The 22734-nt window shown below is 38.8% G+C and overlaps 1 protein-coding gene across 1 annotated transcript; it reads left to right on the top strand.

The window, feature by feature from the left end:
- The first annotated feature begins 1137 nt into the window (after positions 1 to 1137).
- Positions 1138 to 22507, top strand: LOC116997638 (transmembrane protein 68-like). The gene is made up of 7 exons (XM_033062635.1): positions 1138 to 1190; positions 6939 to 7263; positions 8227 to 8391; positions 10838 to 11031; positions 16818 to 16878; positions 17277 to 17416; positions 19294 to 22507. The coding sequence occupies exons 2-7, from the start codon at positions 6942 to 6944 to the stop codon at positions 19396 to 19398; spliced, it is 987 nt and encodes a 328-aa protein (XP_032918526.1). The 5' UTR covers positions 1138 to 1190; positions 6939 to 6941; the 3' UTR covers positions 19399 to 22507.
- The last annotated feature ends 227 nt before the right edge of the window (positions 22508 to 22734 follow it).

Below are 22734 nucleotides of genomic sequence, written 5' to 3'. Positions count from 1 at the left end.
ATGTATTTTTCAATATCTGTATTATCATGTTTCTGTTTCATTCTAGTTCTTTTCTTCAGTAGTAGTTTTAGTTCTTACATTTCCATCCAGATTGTTTGGATGATAGTACACCATCATGAAAACACAAAGGAAAAAAACACATGCGAACAAAACAAAATAATTTCAGCTACATTTGGTGTTAGCTGGTGTTATGTACAACATTTTTTCTCTCTGCACTGATCATCGAAATGCACTTTTTCCTCTTCAATACTTTCTATCTGCATTCTATCAAACTCTCTACTAGCAAAATCACTTTTCCAATTATTTGCTGCTTCATGCTAGGCAAGGAATACCAAGTTTTTATTCCTTCACAAGAAAACTGATTATTGAACAAATCTGCCTTGTGCCATAAAAACCAGAAACCAACAGAAAATCAACAACGGTGGATGCTTTTTTTTGCAGGTTTGCGTCCCCTTCCCCTGCACCACAGCTACAGCATTGCATGTGTATGGGAAACAATGTACTGCAGTCATGCATTTTACTTCATGGGAGCCACTTTCTTGTTCTGCATCAAATCAAACCAATGAAATTCAATCACCTTAAACAGGTTGGATTAACCATTTCCTGAACTTCAAAATCTAGACTTACTGGTTGTCTCAGTCTAAATAAGACCTCCACCATATGAGGAAGAGGGTGAACAACTTAAGAACAACTTAAGGGTATTTATTACATTTCAGGTTTCCTCTGCTGAATTTAGCCATATTAGCATGTTCTGTGTTATGCTTTAATTATATCCCAAGTTTGTGCGACATCCAAGTCTCTTAACCTTTTTAAAGGGGTTATTTCCTTTCAAAACCAGTGTATTTTCTCAACTTAGCAGTCAATGACACTGCCGGAAAGTTTCCTTTATCAACGTAGACATGAATTAACTGGAAGCACGTCCTAGAGGGAGCCTTCCTTCTTCCAGGAAGGGAAGGGCGCAGAAGGCTGTGAGGTGGGAAGAGGCTCCTGCATCCCAGCCCTCCCAGGCGGGGCTCCCGGCGCCCATCCCGGGATTTTTATCATTGAAGAACTGCACGGAGATGTGGGCGCGGAGCTGCTGTGTCTGCCAGGCGCAGCTCCGCCTCCCGGTCCCGGTGCGGGGGTGGCGGTGCGCTTATCCCGGGACGGGCAGAGCGCGGGGTCCGGGAGCGCGCCGCCGCCGCGGGCAGGTGAGCGGGGCGGGGGCTCGGGACGGGACGGGACGGGACGGGATGGGACGGGATGGGATGGGATGGGATGGGACTGAGGGCGGCGGGGAGAGGCTGTGCACTCCCAGCACTCCCGTGCTTCTGCAACCATCTGCTTTTAGGGGCCCGACATTGAGGAAATCCCCGGCTCTCCGCAGCGCTGACGTTTGGAAATGTTAAATGACATTTCCAGATGAAGAAAAGGGGCAAATGTACGTGTTGGACAGTTGCAGTATTTTACTCGTGTCTGAGCAGGACAGGTACCAGATCTGAAGCCAGATGCTGCTCCTTGTACACACCCTCTTCATACAGCCATGTGTGCTCACTCACAGGTCAGGAAAGCCAACCATAACCTGGGCTGGATCCCAAGAAGTGTGGCCAGCAGGGAGAGGGAGGAGGTTCTGCCCCTTTGCTCTGCTCCAGGTGTGAGCCATCACCTGGAGTGCTGATCCAGATCTGGGGCTCTCAGCACAGTAAAGACACGGACCTGTTGGAACAGGTATAGGGAAGGATAACAAAGATAATCAGAGAGCTCTCTTGCGAGCTGAGAGAATTGGGATTGTTCAGCCTGATGAAGAGAAAGCCCCAGGGAGATCTCACAACAGCCTTTTAGTGTGTGAAATGGACCTAAAGAGGACTGGAGAGAACTTTTCACACAGGCATAACCAGCAGGATGAGAGGGAATGGCTTTGAACTGAAAGAGGGCAGTTTAGGTTAAATATCAAAAAGAAATTTACTGTGAGAATAGTGAGACACTGGACCAGGTTGCTTAGAGCAGGTGTGGATGCCCCATCACTGGCAATGTTGAAGGTCAGGTAGGATTTGGCTTTGAGCAACCTGAACTAGTAGAAGTTGTCACTGCCCATGGCAGGGGGTTGGAACCAGATGCTCTTTAACTTGCCTTCCAACCCAAACCATTCTATGATTCTATGATTTTATTATTCTTCTAACTCTTACCTGCTATATTTCTGACAACCAAGCTGAGCAAGGATGATCAGGTAGGGATAGTGCCTAATATCCACATGCTCAATCAAACCCAAGTAGGAATTCAGTTATTCATATTTGCTGAGGCTGTAAATGGGAAACAGTGTTCTGGGTTTAGTATCCTCAGTGTGTGGAAAAGGTAGAATGGCTGCAAAAACCTGGGAAACTGAGCACTGTAATTGCTGTTGGTTTCTGTCTGGAGGGGATAGACCATTCAATTTTGGGATGGATGTGCTGAAGGTGGGGGAAACTCTACAAACACAGAAGGGTGCAAGATGGGTGGATTTATGGAGATAAATAAAGTGGGTGGTAGCAGGGTGAGACCTGAGAATTATAATAAGAGAGTTATTTTCCATGAACTGTGACAAAATGTCCAGGAAATATAAAACTGGAATTTCACTTACATTGAAAAGCAAGAGACAGAATTGTAACTCTTAAATGGCTCTCCTCATGAAACAGAACAATTGAGTTTGAGCAAAGAGTAGGAGCCTGCCATAAGAAAATGTCAAAATATTCTCTCTCCAAATGCCTGCAGTTACTTCACACTTGCTTCTGTGTAAAGCATCTTCTCATTATGCTCTGCTAAACTTATTGCCAAGAGCAAACTAGCGAGCAGCAGGACCAAGATTATGACTCTTCAGTCATGGTTGAAAGCCAGCTACAAGGTTTTAATTTTAATGTAATAGGTCTCTTGTGACAGCTTTGTTCTTCCCTGGGATTACAGTGTTGGTAAGATTGTCCTTATCAGCAAATGGTGCTTCAGCAAGACCTTAGGATCTGAACAACCTGTGCTACAGGAGATTTTGTTGAAAGGGAAGCTCCTCTCCAAGTAGGGAGACAGTAGCTCTGTGTTTCTTTGACATCACCTGTAATTTTACACGGTAGATACAGCGATTACTCTGGCATTTGATATGCTTTATAGGTGGAGCCCAAACAAATACCTCACATGTCAACACATATGTTGTCCTCTATAAGAACAATGAAATTACTCAGAACAGTAGCTACAAGTCCATCACTAGATAAGATGAGAAAAATGTAGACTATTTAAAAGATGTCTTTTTTTTTGGTTTTTTTTTCATATGACACTGTACCCATTTGTTAACCTTTTAGAGGATATTCAATATTGAAGTACATTGCAGCTGCTTCTGGCTCAGATTTGATAAAAGCAGAAGAGAAATTTCTCTCTTAAATTTGACATATGGGGCAAACCAAAGCCATTATAAGTAAATGTGTTTACTTTGTGGTAACATTCCTGCATTGTCTCCTAATGCATAACCAAGGAGGTTGTTAGTAACAGGCTTGCAATGGGCACTCATGTAGTTGTAATAATTTAATATATGGTGCTTGATAGAAAGAATGCTTCAAAATTGTATTTGTGTTTTCAGCAGGGGACTGGTGAGATATAGCCAGTAGAACCTGGAAAGATAGATGTCCTGGCCTGTAGTACCCCTTTGATGTTATACTGACAGCAGAGGGATGCATTTACCATGTTGGACTGGCATAATATAGTCGAAATACCTGGGTTCAGGTGTCAGTGATTGGAATTCATTCTTTTCTTATGAAATATTAAAGGTAATGTGCAATTGAACTGTGAGAGCAGAAACTGAACCACAGTTGAGTGGTTTCCAGAAAAAGCTATGCTGCCTCTAGTTTTCCTCAATTATTCAATGATTTATTCTTTTTTTACCCTTGGATTTAGCTGAAATGTTGTTGAATTAGTTTGTATCCCATCCATCCAGCTAACTGGCAAAAGGTGAACTCACTCTGTGTCTACACAACTACTTTCAGATGTCTTTGGTCAAATCTGTACTGTTATATCTGGTTTTTTAAAGTTTTTAAAAAATACGATTTTGCACATTAGTGCATTTTACTTTTTTTCTAAAGCTTTTTTTCTGGTGTCTATATTGAACTTAAAATCAGAAAATAATAAGTTAAGATGTTAATTTATACTGTAGTCTGTGAGGTAACAAAGTTAAGGGTAGTGGTTTTCCAGCCAGCAAGTAATTTTCTGCTACATAAAAATTGGGTTGGAGGAAGAGGAATCAGTGGAATGTTACTTTGTTAATACAGATCAATGTAAACATCCTATTAATATTAGAATAAAAATCTGAAAATGCTGAATAATGTAGGACATAGATTCAGTTCTCCTTTGGCAGAGGTTCCACCACTGGAATCTCTACCACTGGATGATATTTTGTTGTCATGCTAGTTGATGGCATCATTCATTGCATATGTGCTCCATTTAAAAGTGATTTTTAAATAAAAATGTCAAGTGGCATTGGTAATATACTTGCATAATACCCATATGCCAACCTAAGTTTGAGCTGTTCCCAAGAGGGATTTTGCTTGTGCCAGCATTTTTACTGGCATCCCTTTAGCAGGGAGCCAGAAGATCCTGAAGGAGATCAGGAGTGAAGGACTGGTGGAAGGATGACTTTCAAGTAGCAGCTCATGTGTGGCTTAAAGTGACTCTTAAAGAACCTCCTATTAAAACCATATGTGCATGAAACCTGTCCAAGTTATTAAACCTCTAATTTCTTCAAAGAATGGAGGTGAATTTGTTTACAAGGTCTGTTTCCCACAAAATTAGAATGAGTGGCATCAGCTTCACATTTATCTTGCTCAAGTTTTTCTGGCTGTTGAGTCTGCAATTACTTGTTCTTGGGGACTTTGGAATCATCTTAAATCTTTTTGGTAGATTATATGATCTCTTTTTCATCAGTGATTTGTTATATATATATCTGGAGATATATATATATATCTATATATACATCTATATTTGTATCCAAATTAATCTCCATATTACATAGGGGTTTTTATTGATGCACTTGTTATGGATATGGATATGTAGTAGTCTGTGTTCCAGATCTGAACCCCACAAAAACAGTACAAAAATCCACTCACTTCCTTCACCCTATGTTGCAGGCTGAACCAATTATTCCAAGTACTGCTCAGCATTTCTGACTCAGTAGCCTGAGAAATCCCCTTAATGTGTCCTTCTCCTGGGCTCTGTCAGCACAGCATGCTTTGCACACATTGAGGGTTTGTAGTCCTTACACTTATCAGAACATTATAAACAATAACTTACTTATAGAGTAGCACTGCACCATCACTTTTTTCCTTCTTAAACACTCTCTAAACAGATATTTTAATATCTGAGTCATATAGACTATTCCTTTTTTTCCTTTCACGTTATTGATAAAATCTCTTTTCAGTGAAAATGTCCAGATCTTCCTATATCTTAGTGAGGCACCAGTCATCAGGATATAAATAAACAATTCTATAATAATTCTTGTTACTTTTTGTCATACTGATTTCATTTGTTTGTACCACGTTGAGCATCTTTTAACACAGTGCTTGCTTCCTTTTTGTTTACTATCCTTCCAGCTTGTGCTCTACCTATGAAACTGCCTTCGTCTTAAACCAAGAGTTTTTCACTTTTAATCTTCTGATTGTCTCACTGCAGTGGGGAACGAGTGAGTGGCTGTGTGGTGCTCAGCTGCCCACTGGGGTTAGACCAAATGGTTCTTTTTGGTGGCCAATGTGGAGTTCAAAGGGTTTGAGATAAGGACAGATTTCATTGGTGTGTGTGAGACCAAATTTATAGCTACTGCAACCACTCATGCTGCAGGGCTTGCCATGGGGCTTGCTTGCTTTGGTGGATGTTAGACTGCAGTGCTTGTTTATGGCTACTTTCCCCTTTTGCTGTTTGCTGTACTCCTTCTCACCTGCAATTCTGAAGGGAGCTGTGCTTTACACCACCCCCCACCATAGTCTACGCAAAGCTTCAAAGAAGGAAAACAGAAGTGTACAGCAGGTTTGCTCATATAAATACACAGCTGAAGACATACAGTCAGAGAAGTCTGAGCTTGCTGAGCTTTTATGATCCTGGCACTGACTTTGGCACTTAGGATTTGTTTCTTGTAGGTACTTGTTCTGTTGCTGGAGCAGAAAAACCCACTCGTTAAACAAGTAGCAACCTGATCGAGGCAAAGAAAATCTGTATTCAGTTATGGATTACTGAGCTGGATTGCAGTGTTTAAATCTCTGGCTAATGCTCAAGAATCTTAAAAGCAGCCAGCGGTGCTGAGTGCTCTTGCATTCCAGTGTAACCACTACCTGCTGTCGGGCAGGCAGGGTCAGCTGTAGGAATGGACTAACTAGGAGTTGCATGTGCAAAATATATCAGTAGGGCCATGGAGCCTTCTGGCCTTTGGAGGATCTGAAAGGAAGGTGTGTTGTATGGATGAGGGGTGAAAAGCTGCTTTTCCCAGTGCTAACAGCAGTACCAAGGGCTGTCCCAGGCCCTGAGAAGAAGCCCTGACTGCCTTGGCTTTGCTTGCTGTCCCTTCAGCTGCTCACTCCACTGCCTGATCCCCTTGCTACCAAAGTGAGAGGAAGAAGCCCAGGCTGGACTCTCTACAGAGGATACAGAGAGCCCACACCTCTAGCAGCTGTTTTGACTAACACTGTTAAAAATACTTACCCTCTTTTGAGAGAAATATCTGATCAGCCATGTTGCAGGGATCATGAACTCCAGTCCTTCTTGTTCCAGCTCATATGCCATAAATACATAAATAATCTTCTCGCCAGCAGCTATCTTAGCATGACAGAGAGACACAACATGTTTGAACCTGTGCTATACCAAAATAAGCATCAGATGTATTTACAGAAGCCTTTTTTCCTAAATTGAGAAACTACAACTGGTTTGTTTTTGTTTTTTTCTTTCTTTCTTCTCCATGACAGGACATGATAGGTAGAAAAGAATCCTGTGCTTCAAGACAGTTACCAATGATCAGCTGCCTCTTCTATGCCCTGGAAGAATGGACTGTTGTGGAGTTCCTGAAGAAATACCTTTTTTATGTGATCATTGGCTCACTGACAATTTGTGCAATATTAGTCTTTTTTATAGTTCCTTTAACAATCGTCTTTTTTATTTACCTTACTAATATTTTGCTTTTAATACATCAGAGGAACAATGAATTAAAAGCAGATCCCTTGAGTGATGCTTGGAATAGAGTAAGAAAAACTATAGCAACTTTTTGGGATATATATGCAAGAATATGGCATGGTAAGTACAACATGACTTGTCTGAAGCATTGCATTACAGTAAGTGGTAAATAAAAAGAAGTTTTAATTTTTTCTTCCATATGGATGCAAATAAGTTACATTTATTATACTTTGCATGGCTTCTTTGAGCAACCTTCAGTATAAAACTTCCTCCATGTGCTCCTAGGACTCTGCCTACTCCAATCCCATCCAAATGGCTCATGGCAGGAGATTTAGCAGGGATGGAAATGAAGGCAGACAAGGTGGAACAGAGCTCTTAGTTGGCAAAAGCTGTGTCTTTCCCAAGCTTTTGTATAGGTTAACCTTCTAGTCTGGCTCCACCTGAAACTTAAACCAAGTGTAGGAGGAGTCATGACATGGATTCATAAAAGTGCATGTCTGTGAGGAAATTCCCTCCCACTGTGAAGTGAATATATTTAACTCTTGTGCAGAGAACCTCTCTTTGGGAGGATTTTTACAGATTATGGTTTCAATTTAAACATCACACCTTCTCTAAAAGAGGAACACTTTATTATGGAAAATCCCAAACTCTTCATTGTCCTTGACACAGAATGAAGATTCATAGTACCAGATTTCGGGACAGTATCCATACTGTTTCTCTATTTCTGAAAATGAAATATTTTCATACTAGTGTCTATTTAAAAAAATATTATTGTACTATTTACAAAAAGTTCATCATGGGAAATAATTACTTCAGTTCCCTGAGGAAAATGTCAGGTTCAGGTCTGATCTCATGATTACACTGACCAACAAATCAGTCTAGTGATATGCTGTGATGTTTGAGTGACTTTCTCTGTGCTATTGACCAGGAGTTCCATCCAGAATCTAATTATTTTGAAAGCTGCTACAGTGGCTTTCACAAGTCTCTGAATGTCATTTAACAAAGGACAGTAAAAAGTTTTCTCTAAATTGGCAGATGATTTACAGATATCATTGTCAGCTTGTTGCTTTCCATCCCAAACAGGTTATGAGCTTCATGGTGTGGGAAACCTCCCAGAAGGACCAGGCATTCTTGTGTATTACCATGGAGCTATTCCTATAGACTACCTTTACTTTTTGTCTAGGCTGTTTCTGTGGAAAAAAAGGCTTTGCCTGTCAGTAGCTGATCATTTTGTGTTTCGCTTACCAGGTAAGAACATGATCTCTTGTATTTAAGATTCCTGGATTCAACTAACCTGTCCTGGTTTTGGTGAACTTTATACTTACAATACTTGAAATAGAGCTTTTAAACTAAAAGTTTATAGATGTAACAGGACAAACAGGGTAGCATATCCTGTCTTTTCAGTGAAACATTGGTAAACCCTTCAAATAAACATATAATCCTTTTGGGATGAAATCTCGTCCCTCAGTAGAAAGTGCTGGATGGGATTCTATTATTGACCTAGTGCTGACCAGTCAGGAGAAGATACAGAGAAGCAAAGAGATTTCAATTTTAGAAAAACAAGGCATAAAGAAGAGTGTCCAGAAGGAACAGCAGGGAAATTATTTAAAGGCACCTTTCTGTCACTAATTTTGAAAGCTGTTTCAATAAAGAGAATAGAGGAAGCTATTTAGAAGGACACTCTTGGGAAAACAAAGTTTTCCTGAAAACAGGTATTATAAACTCAAGTAAATTTGATGCTAAAACCATATTCAGGCATTCCTAGAAAGATGACAATAATTTTCTTAAGGCATACTTAGCAAATACTATGTAGTATGGAGCACATCAGAAGTAAGAAGTCATCAAAAGATGATGATTTTTCTCAAAAAAAGAGAAAGTTTAGCAAAATGTTGCAAAGTAGACTCCTTTTTAAAGGGATACAGAACAAGGTACTGATCAAATGGAAGTGTCCCTAGCACAGATTTTTATTACAAATATAAAATATACATTTGTTAGGACTAAGCAACGCTCTCACCTGTGCAGTTCCTGGGCTACTGGTGGGTGCATAACATACTGCTTGCATTATGTCCATGCAGAGCAACAAAAGGTGGCAAATTCTGTGTCAACCTTCAAAAAGGTTATAAAAAGACGTGTGGTGAGAAAGACTGCAAATAATTGAAGTCAGACCTCTCCATTGCATTAGTAGAAGTTGTGGCTAAAAGTGAAATTTCTCCCTAACCTTTTGCTCTACTATGCTTACTTTTTGCAAAGGTTACACTTCACAAGTTGGTTCTTTAAAGAATGCTCATGCATATGCTCATGAGCATATGCTGGACCTCAGTTCAGTTTATTTACAGGATTAATTACAGTTACTTACAGTTACAGTTAATTACAGGAGAATTCTTCTTGTGAATGAATAACTCCCTCCATTCAACATAGCTGATAAATAATAAAGTTGCCAAAAAAAAATACAAGGATGATTAGAGGTGTGGCATGGCTTCTTTTGAAGAGCTAGAACATCAGACAGAAGCCTTGCATGGCTGAGAAATAAAAAAATTCTGTGAGACCTGGAAAAGGGGAATAAGAAGTAATCATATTTTCATGTGATACATTATAATTCTCAAAAGTTTTAAAGCCAAGAAAATGACGACCCTCTTTGCTTAATAATGATATGGCATTCCTGACTTTAGGATAAAACAAATGTGTCTGTGTTCACAAAGGGATTAAACAAAGTCAACATTTGTCTTTGACAGAAAGATCTATCAAGAATGATAACTTGAATAAGATTAAATGCAATTAAATTACAGAATTCAGCACTGTCTTTCAAAGGTTTTTTTGCAGACCTCTGTCAGTCCAGAGTTGTTGCTTCCATTTATTAATGTAAAAAATTTATTCTCAAACTATGATGTTTGAACAGGGAATTTGAAGACTGTGGAAATGCTTGTTTGCTTTCTATCAGATTTCCAAAATGATATATTTAAAATATGAAGATAATATTAGAAAGCATAGAGTACTTCTGTGGTTCTTAATCTGTCTTTTAGAGAAATCCCAGTTATGGAAACAGAGGAAGGAGATTCACTGTGGTGAATTCATTCATGATTCATTCACATGGTACTGCAATTGCCCTGCTAGCTTCTGTCATTCGTGCATAGTGCGAGTCTTAGAGCAGTTCAATTTGATCCAGACAGTTTTCAATTTAACCACAAATTACTCAATTGAACAACTCAAAACCTCTGTGTTTAAAATGTTAAACATCATGTTTTAAAAGAAGACCAAAAATAGCTGCTTGTCAGGTATTTATTTTTGTAGTAATCTTTATTGTACTGATTCTTTTTTCCTGTTTTAAAATACATAAAAAGAAGGAGATAGGAATAGATAGTTATTTTCAGACTTCCAGCTATGCCAAACAAGTTTTGTTTACATAATTTGGTTGATAATTATGGAAGATAGCATATGGAAGAATTTTTTAATTGAAATGTTCCTGACGAGATGGTTCATCTTCATAATATTTGGGAAAAAAATTGTCATGTGTTTGTCCTTTTTACCAGCATTTACTCTGTAGGTGTCTTAGAGCACTTAGAGCATTTTTGTTTGTAAAAATTTGTCTTTGCCTAAATACATAGCCACTAGATATTAATTTGGCTGTAATCTGGCTCCTACATGCAAACATATATATTGTTACATTAAATGTACATTTGCTACTTCTTTATTTCAGGACTTAAATTATTGCTGGGAGTGACAGGTGTTATCCCAGGTACGAGGGAGGAGTGTCTTGCTGCGCTGAGGAATGGGTACTTGGTGTCCATCTCACCAGGTGGAGTGCGAGAAGCGCTGTTCAGTGACCAAAGTTACCAGCTCATGTGGGGAAATCGAAAAGGCTTTGCTCAGGTCGCTCTAGAAGCAAAAGTGGTGAGTGCCACACCTTACCAGTCCCAGTTCATGCTCTCTGCATATCTGCTTCATTATAAAATGCAGTTAGGAGCATTTGTGGAAAATCTTCCGGGAGAAATTGTTGGGAAGTAAAGATTTCATTTCCTTTCCCCATCTCTTCCCTTGAGCACATTCATTCATGAGGAGCAAGAGTTTTGTAGAACTGTCAAACTTTTTCTTGACTGGTTCAAAGCATTCATCTCTGTGTTTCCATGTCTACAGTTCCATCATGTGGGCATTCAGTGTTTCATCTTGACTGTATTTCAGGAATCCTCACTGTGGTCCTTCTCCATACTGCCCTAAGGTTTCATTTGTTCTCTTACCCTAACAGACTTACATCTTTGTCTCACTTCCACATAGCCAGTCATTTTCTTATGGTTCTTTAATGTATTATCCTTATCTTTTATTCTGGGAGGGTCTAGGATTTTGTCCTTACCTTTACTTTTCTTCATGTTTGTGAAACATTGCATCAACTAACTCAAGATGTGTCTACATTAGTGTCCTAGCTTGAATCATGTGTGCAGACTTTTGAAGCAGACTTTGCATTTCCCCCACCATTCACATCAAGGAACATTTTAGAATACTGGAGCTGCATTCCTTCTGGCTGAAACTAAACCAAAAGTGGAACCTAATGCTCTCCAGTGCCAAATGGCCGTTCAGTCAATGGTGCCAAACAAGATTAGTTCTACATAAAAACAGAGCACTGAAATGTGTTCAGTGTGGATGTCAGATTCTCAGCATCCTCCAGACATGTGGTTCTCTTGATTTGCACTCCACCAGCATAATCATGGACAAGGTTTCAGTTAGTTTCCATATGGATGATCCACAAATACAACCTTATACCACCAGCTCTGACTTCTTATATCTAAATCTATGTGGTAAGCTGCTTTTCTGATACAGTCTGGGAAATTATTTTATTTGGGATGGCATGCAGCTGATAAAGCAGCAACTCTGTCTTTTTCCTAACTGCCACTTCTCACCATCACCACCACTAAACACAAGTTTTCTGCCATGATTTAGACTTAGCATACCTAGTACTTTTTGTGTCTGACAATACTGGTACAAATCCAGACTTTATCTGTTCTGCCATGCACTTTCTGCTACTTTCTCATGAATTGCACAACCATTACTTTTTTCTCACATTCTTATAAATGTCTCATTAATTGCAGTGCTCTTTGACCTTCCACATAAAGTTTTCTGTCTCTATGGAGAAGCTGTACAGGCAGTTGAATTCTTCCCACGAAACTTTAATTTCTCAACATCCCTTTCAGATTTTTGTGAAGTTTATATTTCTTTTGCACCTCATCCAATTTGTTGCTTCTCAAACTTTGCTTTGGTCTCTTGTGCTATGGCTCCTGGTACAAAGGATCTGAAAGTGCAAAATGCATGCTTCAGGTTAACATTTCTTCATAATTCCATCTCTAAATTATTGTGGGGAGGTAATTAAACACTAATAAACTGAAGGGCATTTACCCAATGGATAAAGTAATTTTAGGCCTGGAATCCTGTTTCCACATCTTGTCTTGACCTTTTGAAAGTCAGGTTTTATGTGATTCTGTTCCCTTTCCTGTCATTTTACTCAAAAGGGTCGATGTTAGTCATAATACTTCATATATTCTGTAGGCCTGTATACCACCACTACTGGGAAAGTATCAGGATGTGAATGGGATAAACTCAGTCAAATTCATATGGGCATTTTGAGTTTCCTAATAATACTCTTACGTATTAAATGAATAATATGCTGAAACAGTTAGAAAGAATTGTCACTTGAAAAACTTGAGAGATTTCTGTTGATTTTGCTTTTATCTCTGTCTTTCAAGCTTCTTCAAATATCTGGGCAAAGTTTTGCCAGATGTTTTCCCTTCACCTGGAACCTTACAGCAAAGCAATTAACAGGTTGTGGGTTTTTAAATAGAAATTCAATGAAAAATTCAGAGTGCCCTTGCATAGATTGTTACCCTGATCAAAACACATCACAAGAATCCTCGCCAGTAATTCTCCTAATTTTACCAGTCTTCCCTAATATAGAAACACATGGAAATAATTGAATAGTAGTACCTAAGTTTGTTACCTCCTTTTTTTGACAGAATTTATGTTTGTTTTTTGATGGGGGTTTTTAAAATTTTATTTAATGAATTGGGTATTCTTTGAGGGTAAGGTTCTTGCAGCATGAAAGGGTCTTGTGGTCCTTTGTGTAATGTTTGGTAAAACAGGCATTATGTAGGGCTGTTACCAGGAGGGCAGAGAGTGTGTATGGTCCTTTGACAGCTAATAGCCTGGGCTTACCTTTACAGTGCTGCTGTCTTACATCTCTTATTATCATCCTTATTCAGCTTTGTGGGTTTTTTATCACAAGGAAGTCTGACTGGATCCCTGTATGGTGGGCATTGCTGTAATTAGTTTGCAAGCTTCACTGAACATTGATATTTTTCTGGAAATCTGGAATTAGGTAAACCTTAGGTAACTAAATACTAAAAAAACAAAAACCAAAACCAAAAAAACCCAACAAAAAACCAACAAAAAAAAATCTGCTGTGCATTTAACAGTACAGAGGGCAATATTACCTTATATATCACTTCTTATATAAAGTTACGCCCATAGTAGTCACTGTAGCCCATCTTTTGACACATTTCAAGTTTGTTCTTGCTGTATTCTTTTTATACTGGCCAGACTAGTCTGCCAGGTTGACCAAAGACTGGAGTGCAGTGGATCCAGGCGCCCATCAAAGCCTCTCCACAAGTGGACAGGAGAGAGAAAATAAAGCAAAACATTCATGAGCTGAGATAAAGACTGGGAGAAATCAGCCACTGAAAAACATTATGGGCAGGCAAACCAGACTTAGGGATATTAATTGCATTTATTAGTAACAAAATCAGAGCAAGACAATGAGAAGTAAAGTAAACGTCTTAAAAACACCTCTTGCCTCACGTCTCCCTTCTTCCTTGGCTCCATCTCCTTCCATGCAGTGGCACAGGGAGATGGGCAATGGGGGTCATGGCCAGTTCATTACATGTTTCTGACACTGCTCAGAGAGGAGTCCTTCTCCTCTTCTAGTGTGGGCTCCAACCCAGAGGAGACAAACTTCAAATTGAGTCCATCCTCAACAGGTCCTCCATGAACATGTGAGGTAATTCCTCCATGAACATGTGAGTCACTCTTCCACAGTGCAGTCCTTCAGGCCCAACCTACTCCAGCAAGGGTCCCCATTTGGGTCACAAGTCCTTCCAGGAACCCTTCTCCAGCATGGGCTTCTCTCTCCGTGGGTCTGCAGTGCCAGGAGCCTGCTCCAGCACTGGTTTCCTACAGCTACACAGCCCTCTTTCAGGCATCCATGCCCTGGTGTGATCTTCTCCGTGGGCTGCAGGGGAATATCTGCTCTGGAGCACCTCCTCCCCCTCCTTCTGCACTGACCTTGGTCTGCAGGGCTGTTCCTCTTACGTTTTCTCACTCTTCTCTGTCCACAATTAAATACGCACAATAATTTTTTTCCTTCTTAATATGTTATCACAGAGGTGTTATGATCATTCCTGATAGGTTTTTGCCCATCCTGGAGCCAGCTGGCATTGGCTCTGCCAAACATGGGGAAAGTTTCAGGCAGCTTCTCACAGAAGCCACCCCTGTAGCTCCCCCTCTACCAAAATCTAGCCACAAAAACCAAATGCACAGGGGATAGACTCATCCAGATATCAGAACTTGTTCTATTATGTAGCAATAAATATAAATTTGACAATCATTGCTCAGATACCATGAAAAAAAGCAAGATAGAATTATAAGGGTATTTTTAAAATTTCTCTACATACAGTGTAGCCATCAACCAAAGAAGTACACACTCTTTATCAAAATGACTGCATGGTGGTTAATAACCTGTCACAGATTATGTGAATGGGGATTTCAAAGCATACTTTATATGTGAATAGACATTCCCATCCATCATATAATATTGCAGAAGTTCAATAGTTCTTCCACTGAAAAAGTTGAAGAAAAGCAAACAAGGAAGGTAGTTTCAGCCTCAGCCCTTACCTGTGAAGTTTTCACGTTTGGTTTCCACTTCATTTTGTGTAACTACTCTGTTCGACAGGAGTCAGAGTGTGTTACTATTTCATGTTATGACACAGTGTACCTCTGGGACATTTGTCTCAGTCAAATTCATCCATGACCTTTAGAAATACTTTCTGTCTATAGCGTGGTTTTGATGGGCTAACAGGGAAGGATCATCATTTCTGAAGATCCCTCAATTTTGTCTGTGCCAAAAAATTCCTTCAAGATGGGTTAAGTGAAACATAAACAGGAGCTATGATTCTCTTGTATGGGCAAGGGGTTTGGACTACAAGGTCTCCAGAGGTCTCTTCCAACCTCAACTATCCTGTAATTCTGTGATTTTCAAACTGGCTAGGTGTGATCCAGCTCAGTTCCAGCACAACAAATATAAATGTGTAGGTTACTGCAGATCTGGCTGTGTTACTTTACAAATGTAAGATTTTATGTGTGTTCCTGTGTTTTCCAGATTAGGGACTGAACGCTGCTGCCTACTCTGCACCTCAATAACTGATCATTGTATGAGAGTAACTTCTATAGTTGCCAGATTTCTTTATAGCCTACCATATGTTTCTTTTGTACTATTCCTAAAATGTAAAGTGTTTTGTCTGTGTACAGTATTTAATAGCTGAAACAAAGTGTGGTATTTTTAGTTTTCAGTACTTATATGTTTTTAAAAGACATTGCTGTTTACTTTTTAAGGGTTTATTTCTAACAGTTTCCCTTAATTTTGCATTCTGAAAGGTTTGCTATTACAACTTTTTGCCTGTTTGATACTTTTGTTCTCTCTCAGGTATTTTTTCCTTTTAATTCTTTCTATCACTATGAATTATTTGGTAGGCTCTAGTTAGGTCTTTTTCTTGCTTGTTTTTCTCATCCTGCAGTTTCTGTTCTGTGGTAGTGATCCTTAACAGTACAAAAGTCTTCTTCCTTTATCTTCTGGACAGGTTGTTCCAACAACCTGTTCAAATTAGAGCTCCAAAGAAAAGAAAAGAGACAATAGAGGAGACAAAAAAAGTCTTTGCATATAGGGATACAACTACTGTCAGTTTTTCTGCAAACTGTGAAATCTTACCTCAGGCTGCAAGGCATGACTGTTTCAAGTGCAGGTATCGCAAGCGTGTTTCTTCTCAGTCACAATGGACTTGTTCTGTAAGTGCCCAAGGATCTGCCCTCCAGAAGGTGTGTAGTCCCGGTCAGTGAGGACACACAATTGCTTTTTTTTTTTGTCTCAGGGACCTGCAGAAGTTTTTTCCAGTGAAGTTTTATCCAAACATTACTGCTTCAGCTAGACCCTATTTGAGAAGCAGATGAGATAAGCCAACCGTGGCTGTCTGCTTGCTTTCTGCAAGACTTCACGAACTGAATACTTTCCTGTTCACCACTCATGATGGAAGCTTTAGACAGAGAAACTATGGAAATCTGTTTTATGTTCCAGTCAGTGATATTGCAGTAAATACATAACACAGAAGTTATATAAAACCTAGTACAATGTCAGTCATTTAGTTTTCAGATAGCGACTTCAAAAGAAATGTTTGTGGGAGCTGAAAAATAGCGTTTTATTTCTATTTTGGAGTTCTTAAAACCAAGATTTCTTGTTTACAACTTAAATGACTGATAATTGCCCTCTGTATTTGAATGATTTTCTTAGCTGCATTAACAGGCACTAAAAACAGAAATTCAAACCTGATATAATATTTTAACATTTTTATATTTTTGTACTTCCTTAGCCCATCATTCCAATGTATACTCAAAATGTCCGTGAAGGCTATAGGATGTTTAAAGAAAGAAGTAAGAACTTAAAAATATATTTTATGTATTTGGAATGTTTTATCTTTTTTCTCTTGGATTACTCTTGCTTTTTATCTAAGACTTTGATTTTCAGAATTTTTGCTTACTTTGGATTCTCTAACACTTGCTGTGGGTCAGAGGTAGCTCAAATTTGGAAATAGCTTGTGCATAACTGGCTTGTGTGTATGATTTGTTTCTTTAATGCAGTCTTACTTCTCTGGTCTATTAGGTCTGTCAAGCTTTGTTTTGGTGGACAGTTACCTCAATCCTGTAACAACTTCCTGACTGTCAAATAAAGCATGCATTCTTAAGAAGTCTTCTGCATTAATCAGATTTCACATTTGGATTGTGTTTACTGTGACTGTAATCTCACTTTGTCCTCCCATAAACCATTTCAGGATTTTTTAGACAGTTATATGAAAGCACTCGGTTGCCTTTTACTCCTCCATACGGAGGACTTCCAGTTAAATTCCGCACATACATTGGGAAGCCAATCCCTTATGACCCAAATATAACTACAGAGGAATTAGTTGAAAAGGTAAGTTCTCTCTCCTTGCAATATTGAACTATGTACTTTGCCCTCTACTATAGGTGCACTTGAAACCAGTTTTTTTTGCATGCTTGAATAAAGACAAATACACTTTCACTAGCTTGTTAAAGCTATGGGCAGTTGAGGTTTGGGACTATTTAATGTACAATTATCTACCAGTAAATATTGAAATAGTAACAGTTGATTGGGATGCCCTCATCCTTTCGAAATGTAGGAGTTCTGTCTTCTTGTTAACTTTGTTTCTCCCATGCCTTTGATAACTTTGATAATAGTTATGATAACTGAAATGATGTAAATTCTATTTTAAATGCAGTTTTCAGTAACTATGAAAATAAATTTCGTAAATAACAAATAACTTTGAGAATCTTCGTGAAATAGCATAGGGATCTAGAAGTAAAGTTCTTCAAAAGCTTCAGTCTCATTGTCGAAATAAAAATGTTAAAAATATCCAAAATATATAAATATTTCAAGTACCTGCAGTTTGGTGAAATTAGTGATGCCCACTAATATGTATAAACACTAAAAAGTGTTTATAGATATAGAGTTTAAGCATATATTAAGCTAAACTGCAAATACAACTTTAAAATTTTTCATGGAAAAGGAGGATTTTACAAATATATATATATATATATATATATATCTATATCTATATATCTGCTACAACCTAGAAATACACAAAAAAATCAACTGTTAGAAATCACTTATTAAAAAACATCTTGCTTCCCCCAAAAAGATGCAACAAGGCTGGCTTTTCTTCTTTAGTTTTCTTTATTCCTTTTTTAAGGATCTACTACAGGTTCTTCTGAGCTTCACAGAAGTGCAACCAGAAAGACAGGTTTAGTCAGTTACAAAGAAACAGCCCCAGCAAGCTGTAGAGTTTGGTCTTAGTATTTTTAGGAGGCTGGAAGCAATATGACTGCCTTTATGGTTATTAATATTCTTGTATTTTAGGGGAACGGTGTTTTGTGTACCTGCAAAAGTGAAATTGAAATTTCCCATGATATTGATTTATCTTACTAAAGCAAGTTTTTGGCTGCCCCCTTTGACCACCACTAACTCAGGTGGGAGTGCAGTTAGGACTTCTGTGGCTGATATTACTTTAAAAATTGGCAACTTAAATGAGGTTTTAGTGGCCTGACTGACCTCTGTCTGATCCTGCCCTGCAAAGGAGTTAAGACATGAATCTGTCAGGAAAGGTTTAGCTACTCTTTTATTATAATCACAGTGACGTTCTGCTATAACTCTGGGGTAGATCAATGATGTATGTAGCTACCCTTATTTCTAATTTAAATATGCAAGGGAAACCAAAAGGAGATTATTTCTTATTTCTGTTTGAAATATAGAATATTGCATTCATTCTCTTCCTAAACTTGCATTTGAATGTCATGTAAAGAGTATAATGGATTTTCTTATGTGCATGCTGTATATGATAAAATTATGGGAGAATTAATCTTGGGAAGGACAGACAGAGTTTCCTACTCCAAATTCCTAGTCCAAGATAGGCTATCTGTAAGATCAGATGAGGTGAGTCAGGCTTTATCCATCCTTTTTGATGAAGTTTTTTAGGGATGGGAGATTGTAGAAACTTAATGTTTGCACGTGTTAAAGGCTACTTTGACTAAGTAATGACCGCATTTGATAAATCTCAATAATTTCAGCCTACCCAAACTGCAGTCATTATTTATATTCCTTTCTTTTCCAAGAAATGTGTCGTTAGGACAGCTAGTTGATATAAAAGACAATTTTTTTCTTACAGTGGAGCTATGTGTGAGTTTTCCCTCTTGAACCTCTGAGAAGTTAGTGATTATACTGTTCTTCCATGCATAAAATAGGTCTGTAAAGACAAATTTCTCTTCTCTTTTCAGACAAAGACTGCTGTCCAGGCTCTCATAAGCAAGCACCAAACAATCCCAGGCAACATATGGAAGGCTTTACTGGAGAGATTTGATAAACGCCGTAAAAGTGATTAGAATGCTCATGTTTATTTCATTGGTTTTACAGCATACAGTAAAAACAGTGTCCTACTGGTCACTAATAGTTGGTGTTAACCAGTTTAATTTACAAATTTCTACAGATTTAGTGGAAGAAAACAATTAACCTCTAAAAAGCTGCCCCATGTCTTTGAGAATATCATGAACTAAGAAAAATTGGTGAAGATGACTTCTGTATAATAGCAATGCAATGGCTAAATTCCCCCCAAAAGGAAATCATGCAGCCAAGATTTTCCTGGTTCCTTAAACAAGTATGTACTTCCATCCAAGAGCCTTGGTGGTGTTGTCTAGATCTGTGTGTTTGTGTTTTGAGCACAGTCTGGTCTCAGAGCAGAGCCTCAGGGCTGGTGTTGTCCCACCAGAGACCACCCCACGAGAGGCACCCTCCCTGATGGGCCCCAAGCAAGACATGTCAGAACAAATTGTCTTGCTTTAGGTAAACAGCTACTGCTTACACCATTCTCCTAGAGACTACAAAAAGAGACATAATCCCATTAAAACAGATGTTAGACTACTTCAAACCCATCAGCTTAGTAGTGTATACTCTGGAAAGCAGGAATGTTTGCATCGAAGAATTTCCCCCCACCGAAAAAGGTATCTCAAAAAGAGAAAAAAGGTGTAACAAATATTGCAAATACATGTAGAAGGTAGTTTCAAGTCTGAGCTGGTTTGTGCATGCTCTATTGCAACACACCATAGTTGTTTAGTGGATGAAGCTGCCCCAGCCTAGAAATCCCTGGATATGGTGTGTGCATATGGCTGTGCTGTATTTACTCAAATCCCCCAGAGAACAGGCTTGGGGGGAGCTTTCTTAGGCTTATCATCACTGGTGGTTTGCCTAAAAATGCAGTACTGCAACACTGCCAGTACAGAATGAACCAAAATACCTGTTTGGAAAGACAGTCTTGTCTTCCTAATACAACTTGTGGAAAACTGAAAGTTAGTACAAAGCACAATGTGTTTTTACAGGCTGTGGGATGTTGTTACTGATGGGAGTGGGACAACTTTGTGTAACCTATCCAATATGCCATTATATGAAACCAAGTCTTAATTTCAAAGACCAAGATAGGTAATTTTTGTGCCTCATTTTTCCTTCATGTACTTTTAATATGTAAATAATCTTTCCTCTCAACATCCTAAAAGGTTACAGAGCATCTAAGGAAATATATGTAATGTTTGCCCATTTTTCAGTAGAAAACTAAATCTGCTCTTTGGATTAAAATAAATTCTTCCCTGACCATGCCTCTTCACAAGTATTTCTTGCACATCTGGCAAAGGGAGAAGGATGAACAGGTGAGTTACTTCCCTGAACCAAAAAGACAGGAATCCTGTCCTGAAAAAAACCCTCAAACCTGTCTTAAGAAACAGGAATCTTTACTTGAATACCGTAACTATAATTGCTGTATACGGGCAGAAAGATTTTTCTCCCAGCAGAGACTCAGCATGCATAGGAGATGATAAACTAAAGTAGATCAAGATGCAGGCTGATATGCCTGGACATAAGTAGGAATTCAAACCAGAAATCTTACATGCTGCACTGCATGCACAAGCTAAAATGCAAAGCCTGAGCTTAAGTCAAGGGAGAAAATGAACTAAAGGAAAAGGTTATAGAATACTAAAATGGGCACAGATGAAGAAGCAAGAGGATTTATAAATAACTAGAATCTGAAGTCTTTCTTTGTACTGCAGAAACTGTAGAAGGACTAGACAGAATCGTTGTCTGGCTATCCTGTTTTTCAAGTACATGAATATCATCATGGAATGTGTCCAAAGAAGGGCAACAAAGCTGGTAAAGGGTCTGGAGCACAAGTCTTATGAGGAAAATCTGAGGGAGGTGGGGTTATTTAACCTGGAGAACAGGAACTCATGGGGGACCAACACCTACAACTACTGGAAAGCATGGTTGTGGCCAGGTGGGAGTGGGTCTCAATTCCCAGATAATAAGGGACAGAACAAGAGGAAAAGGAAGTTGTGCTGGGAGAGGTTTAGATCGGATGTCAGGAAAAATGTCTTCACTGGGAGGGTTGCCAAGCATTGGAACAGACTGCCCAGTGCAGTGGTGAAATCACCACCGCAGGAGGCATTTAGAAGATGTGTAGATGTGGCACTTGTGGATGTGGTTTAGTGGTGGGCTTGGCAGAGTTAGGTTATTGATTGGACTCAGTGGTCTAAAACTTCCTTTCCAACTTAACTATTCTGATTCCATGACCAATTAACCACTTAAGTTATCAGAATTTGCACAACCTTTCAAATGCCATGCTCTCTGATACATGATGCCAGGAGCTGTGCTGCAACTCAGAATGGAGCACTAACCTGGGTAGGAGATAGGTAATCAGATCACTGATTATCTTTCAAAGTAGAGATTTCTGTCTCTATCTCCACTATTTCAGACAGCTGTTAATATCTTCTAACAAGGTTTAAGTTTCTCCCGGACTATTACATCTTTTAGCAGCACCACTGTGTTATCTGCATCTTCTCTGAGTAAAAAATAATTTCTATTTGTTGTCTTCTGTCACAGTTATCTAAGAGTATTTTCTGGGGTCTCAAGATGATAGACACAATTATCCTGTGAGAAACAGGAGGGATTTTGAATGATGTGTGTTATTTTTCTAATAAAAAATTGTAAAGTTTTTCCAGAAACATTATAGTGCTGCTCTAATAATAAGTTATTATATTATTTTAGTGGCTTGCTCTAAATTTTTACTCTTTTTAGAGCAGTACTGTAGAATCTAGAAATAAAAACTGGTGTTACAGAAACTAGAGTTGTCATACAAATAGAAATGTAATTGCAGATCAAATCATTCCCTTGCTACACTTATTTTTTAGCCTCTCAATCATACAACAAAAAAAAAGAAATGAAAACCAGCAAATTACCTGTGCCTGCCTCAAAATGAAAACAGCATTTATGACTCTTGTTAGGTATAGTTTGCCCAGTAAGTAATGCAGGGAAATTCTGGTTTTGAAGCTTTTTGCGTATAATGTTTAACCAGCTCAAACGACAAGATTTTGCATTGAGGAAAAGTATAATACTGATAACATGGTAAATTAATAAAATCATAGAGTCGTAGAATATCCAGAATTGGAAGGGACCCAGAAGGGCCATCGAGCCCCAGCTCCTGGTCCTGCACAAGAGTCACACCATGTGCCTGTCCAAATTCCTCTTGAATTTGGCAGGTTTGGGGCTGTGACCAATGCATTAATTGGCTGTCAGTGGAAGCAGCTACACAGAAAAGGGTGTGCACAAGTGCACGTTTGTTAATTGGGCGACACTGGAAACAGTTACACAGCAAGCTGTGTGCAAGGGCTCAGCTGAGC

The sequence above is a fragment of the Catharus ustulatus genome, chromosome 1 (assembly GCF_009819885.2).
Source record: "Catharus ustulatus isolate bCatUst1 chromosome 1, bCatUst1.pri.v2, whole genome shotgun sequence".
Classification (NCBI taxonomy): Eukaryota; Metazoa; Chordata; class Aves; order Passeriformes; family Turdidae; genus Catharus; species Catharus ustulatus.
The sequence above is the reverse complement of the archived record's forward strand: the minus strand, read 5'-3'. Positions and strand labels throughout refer to the sequence as shown.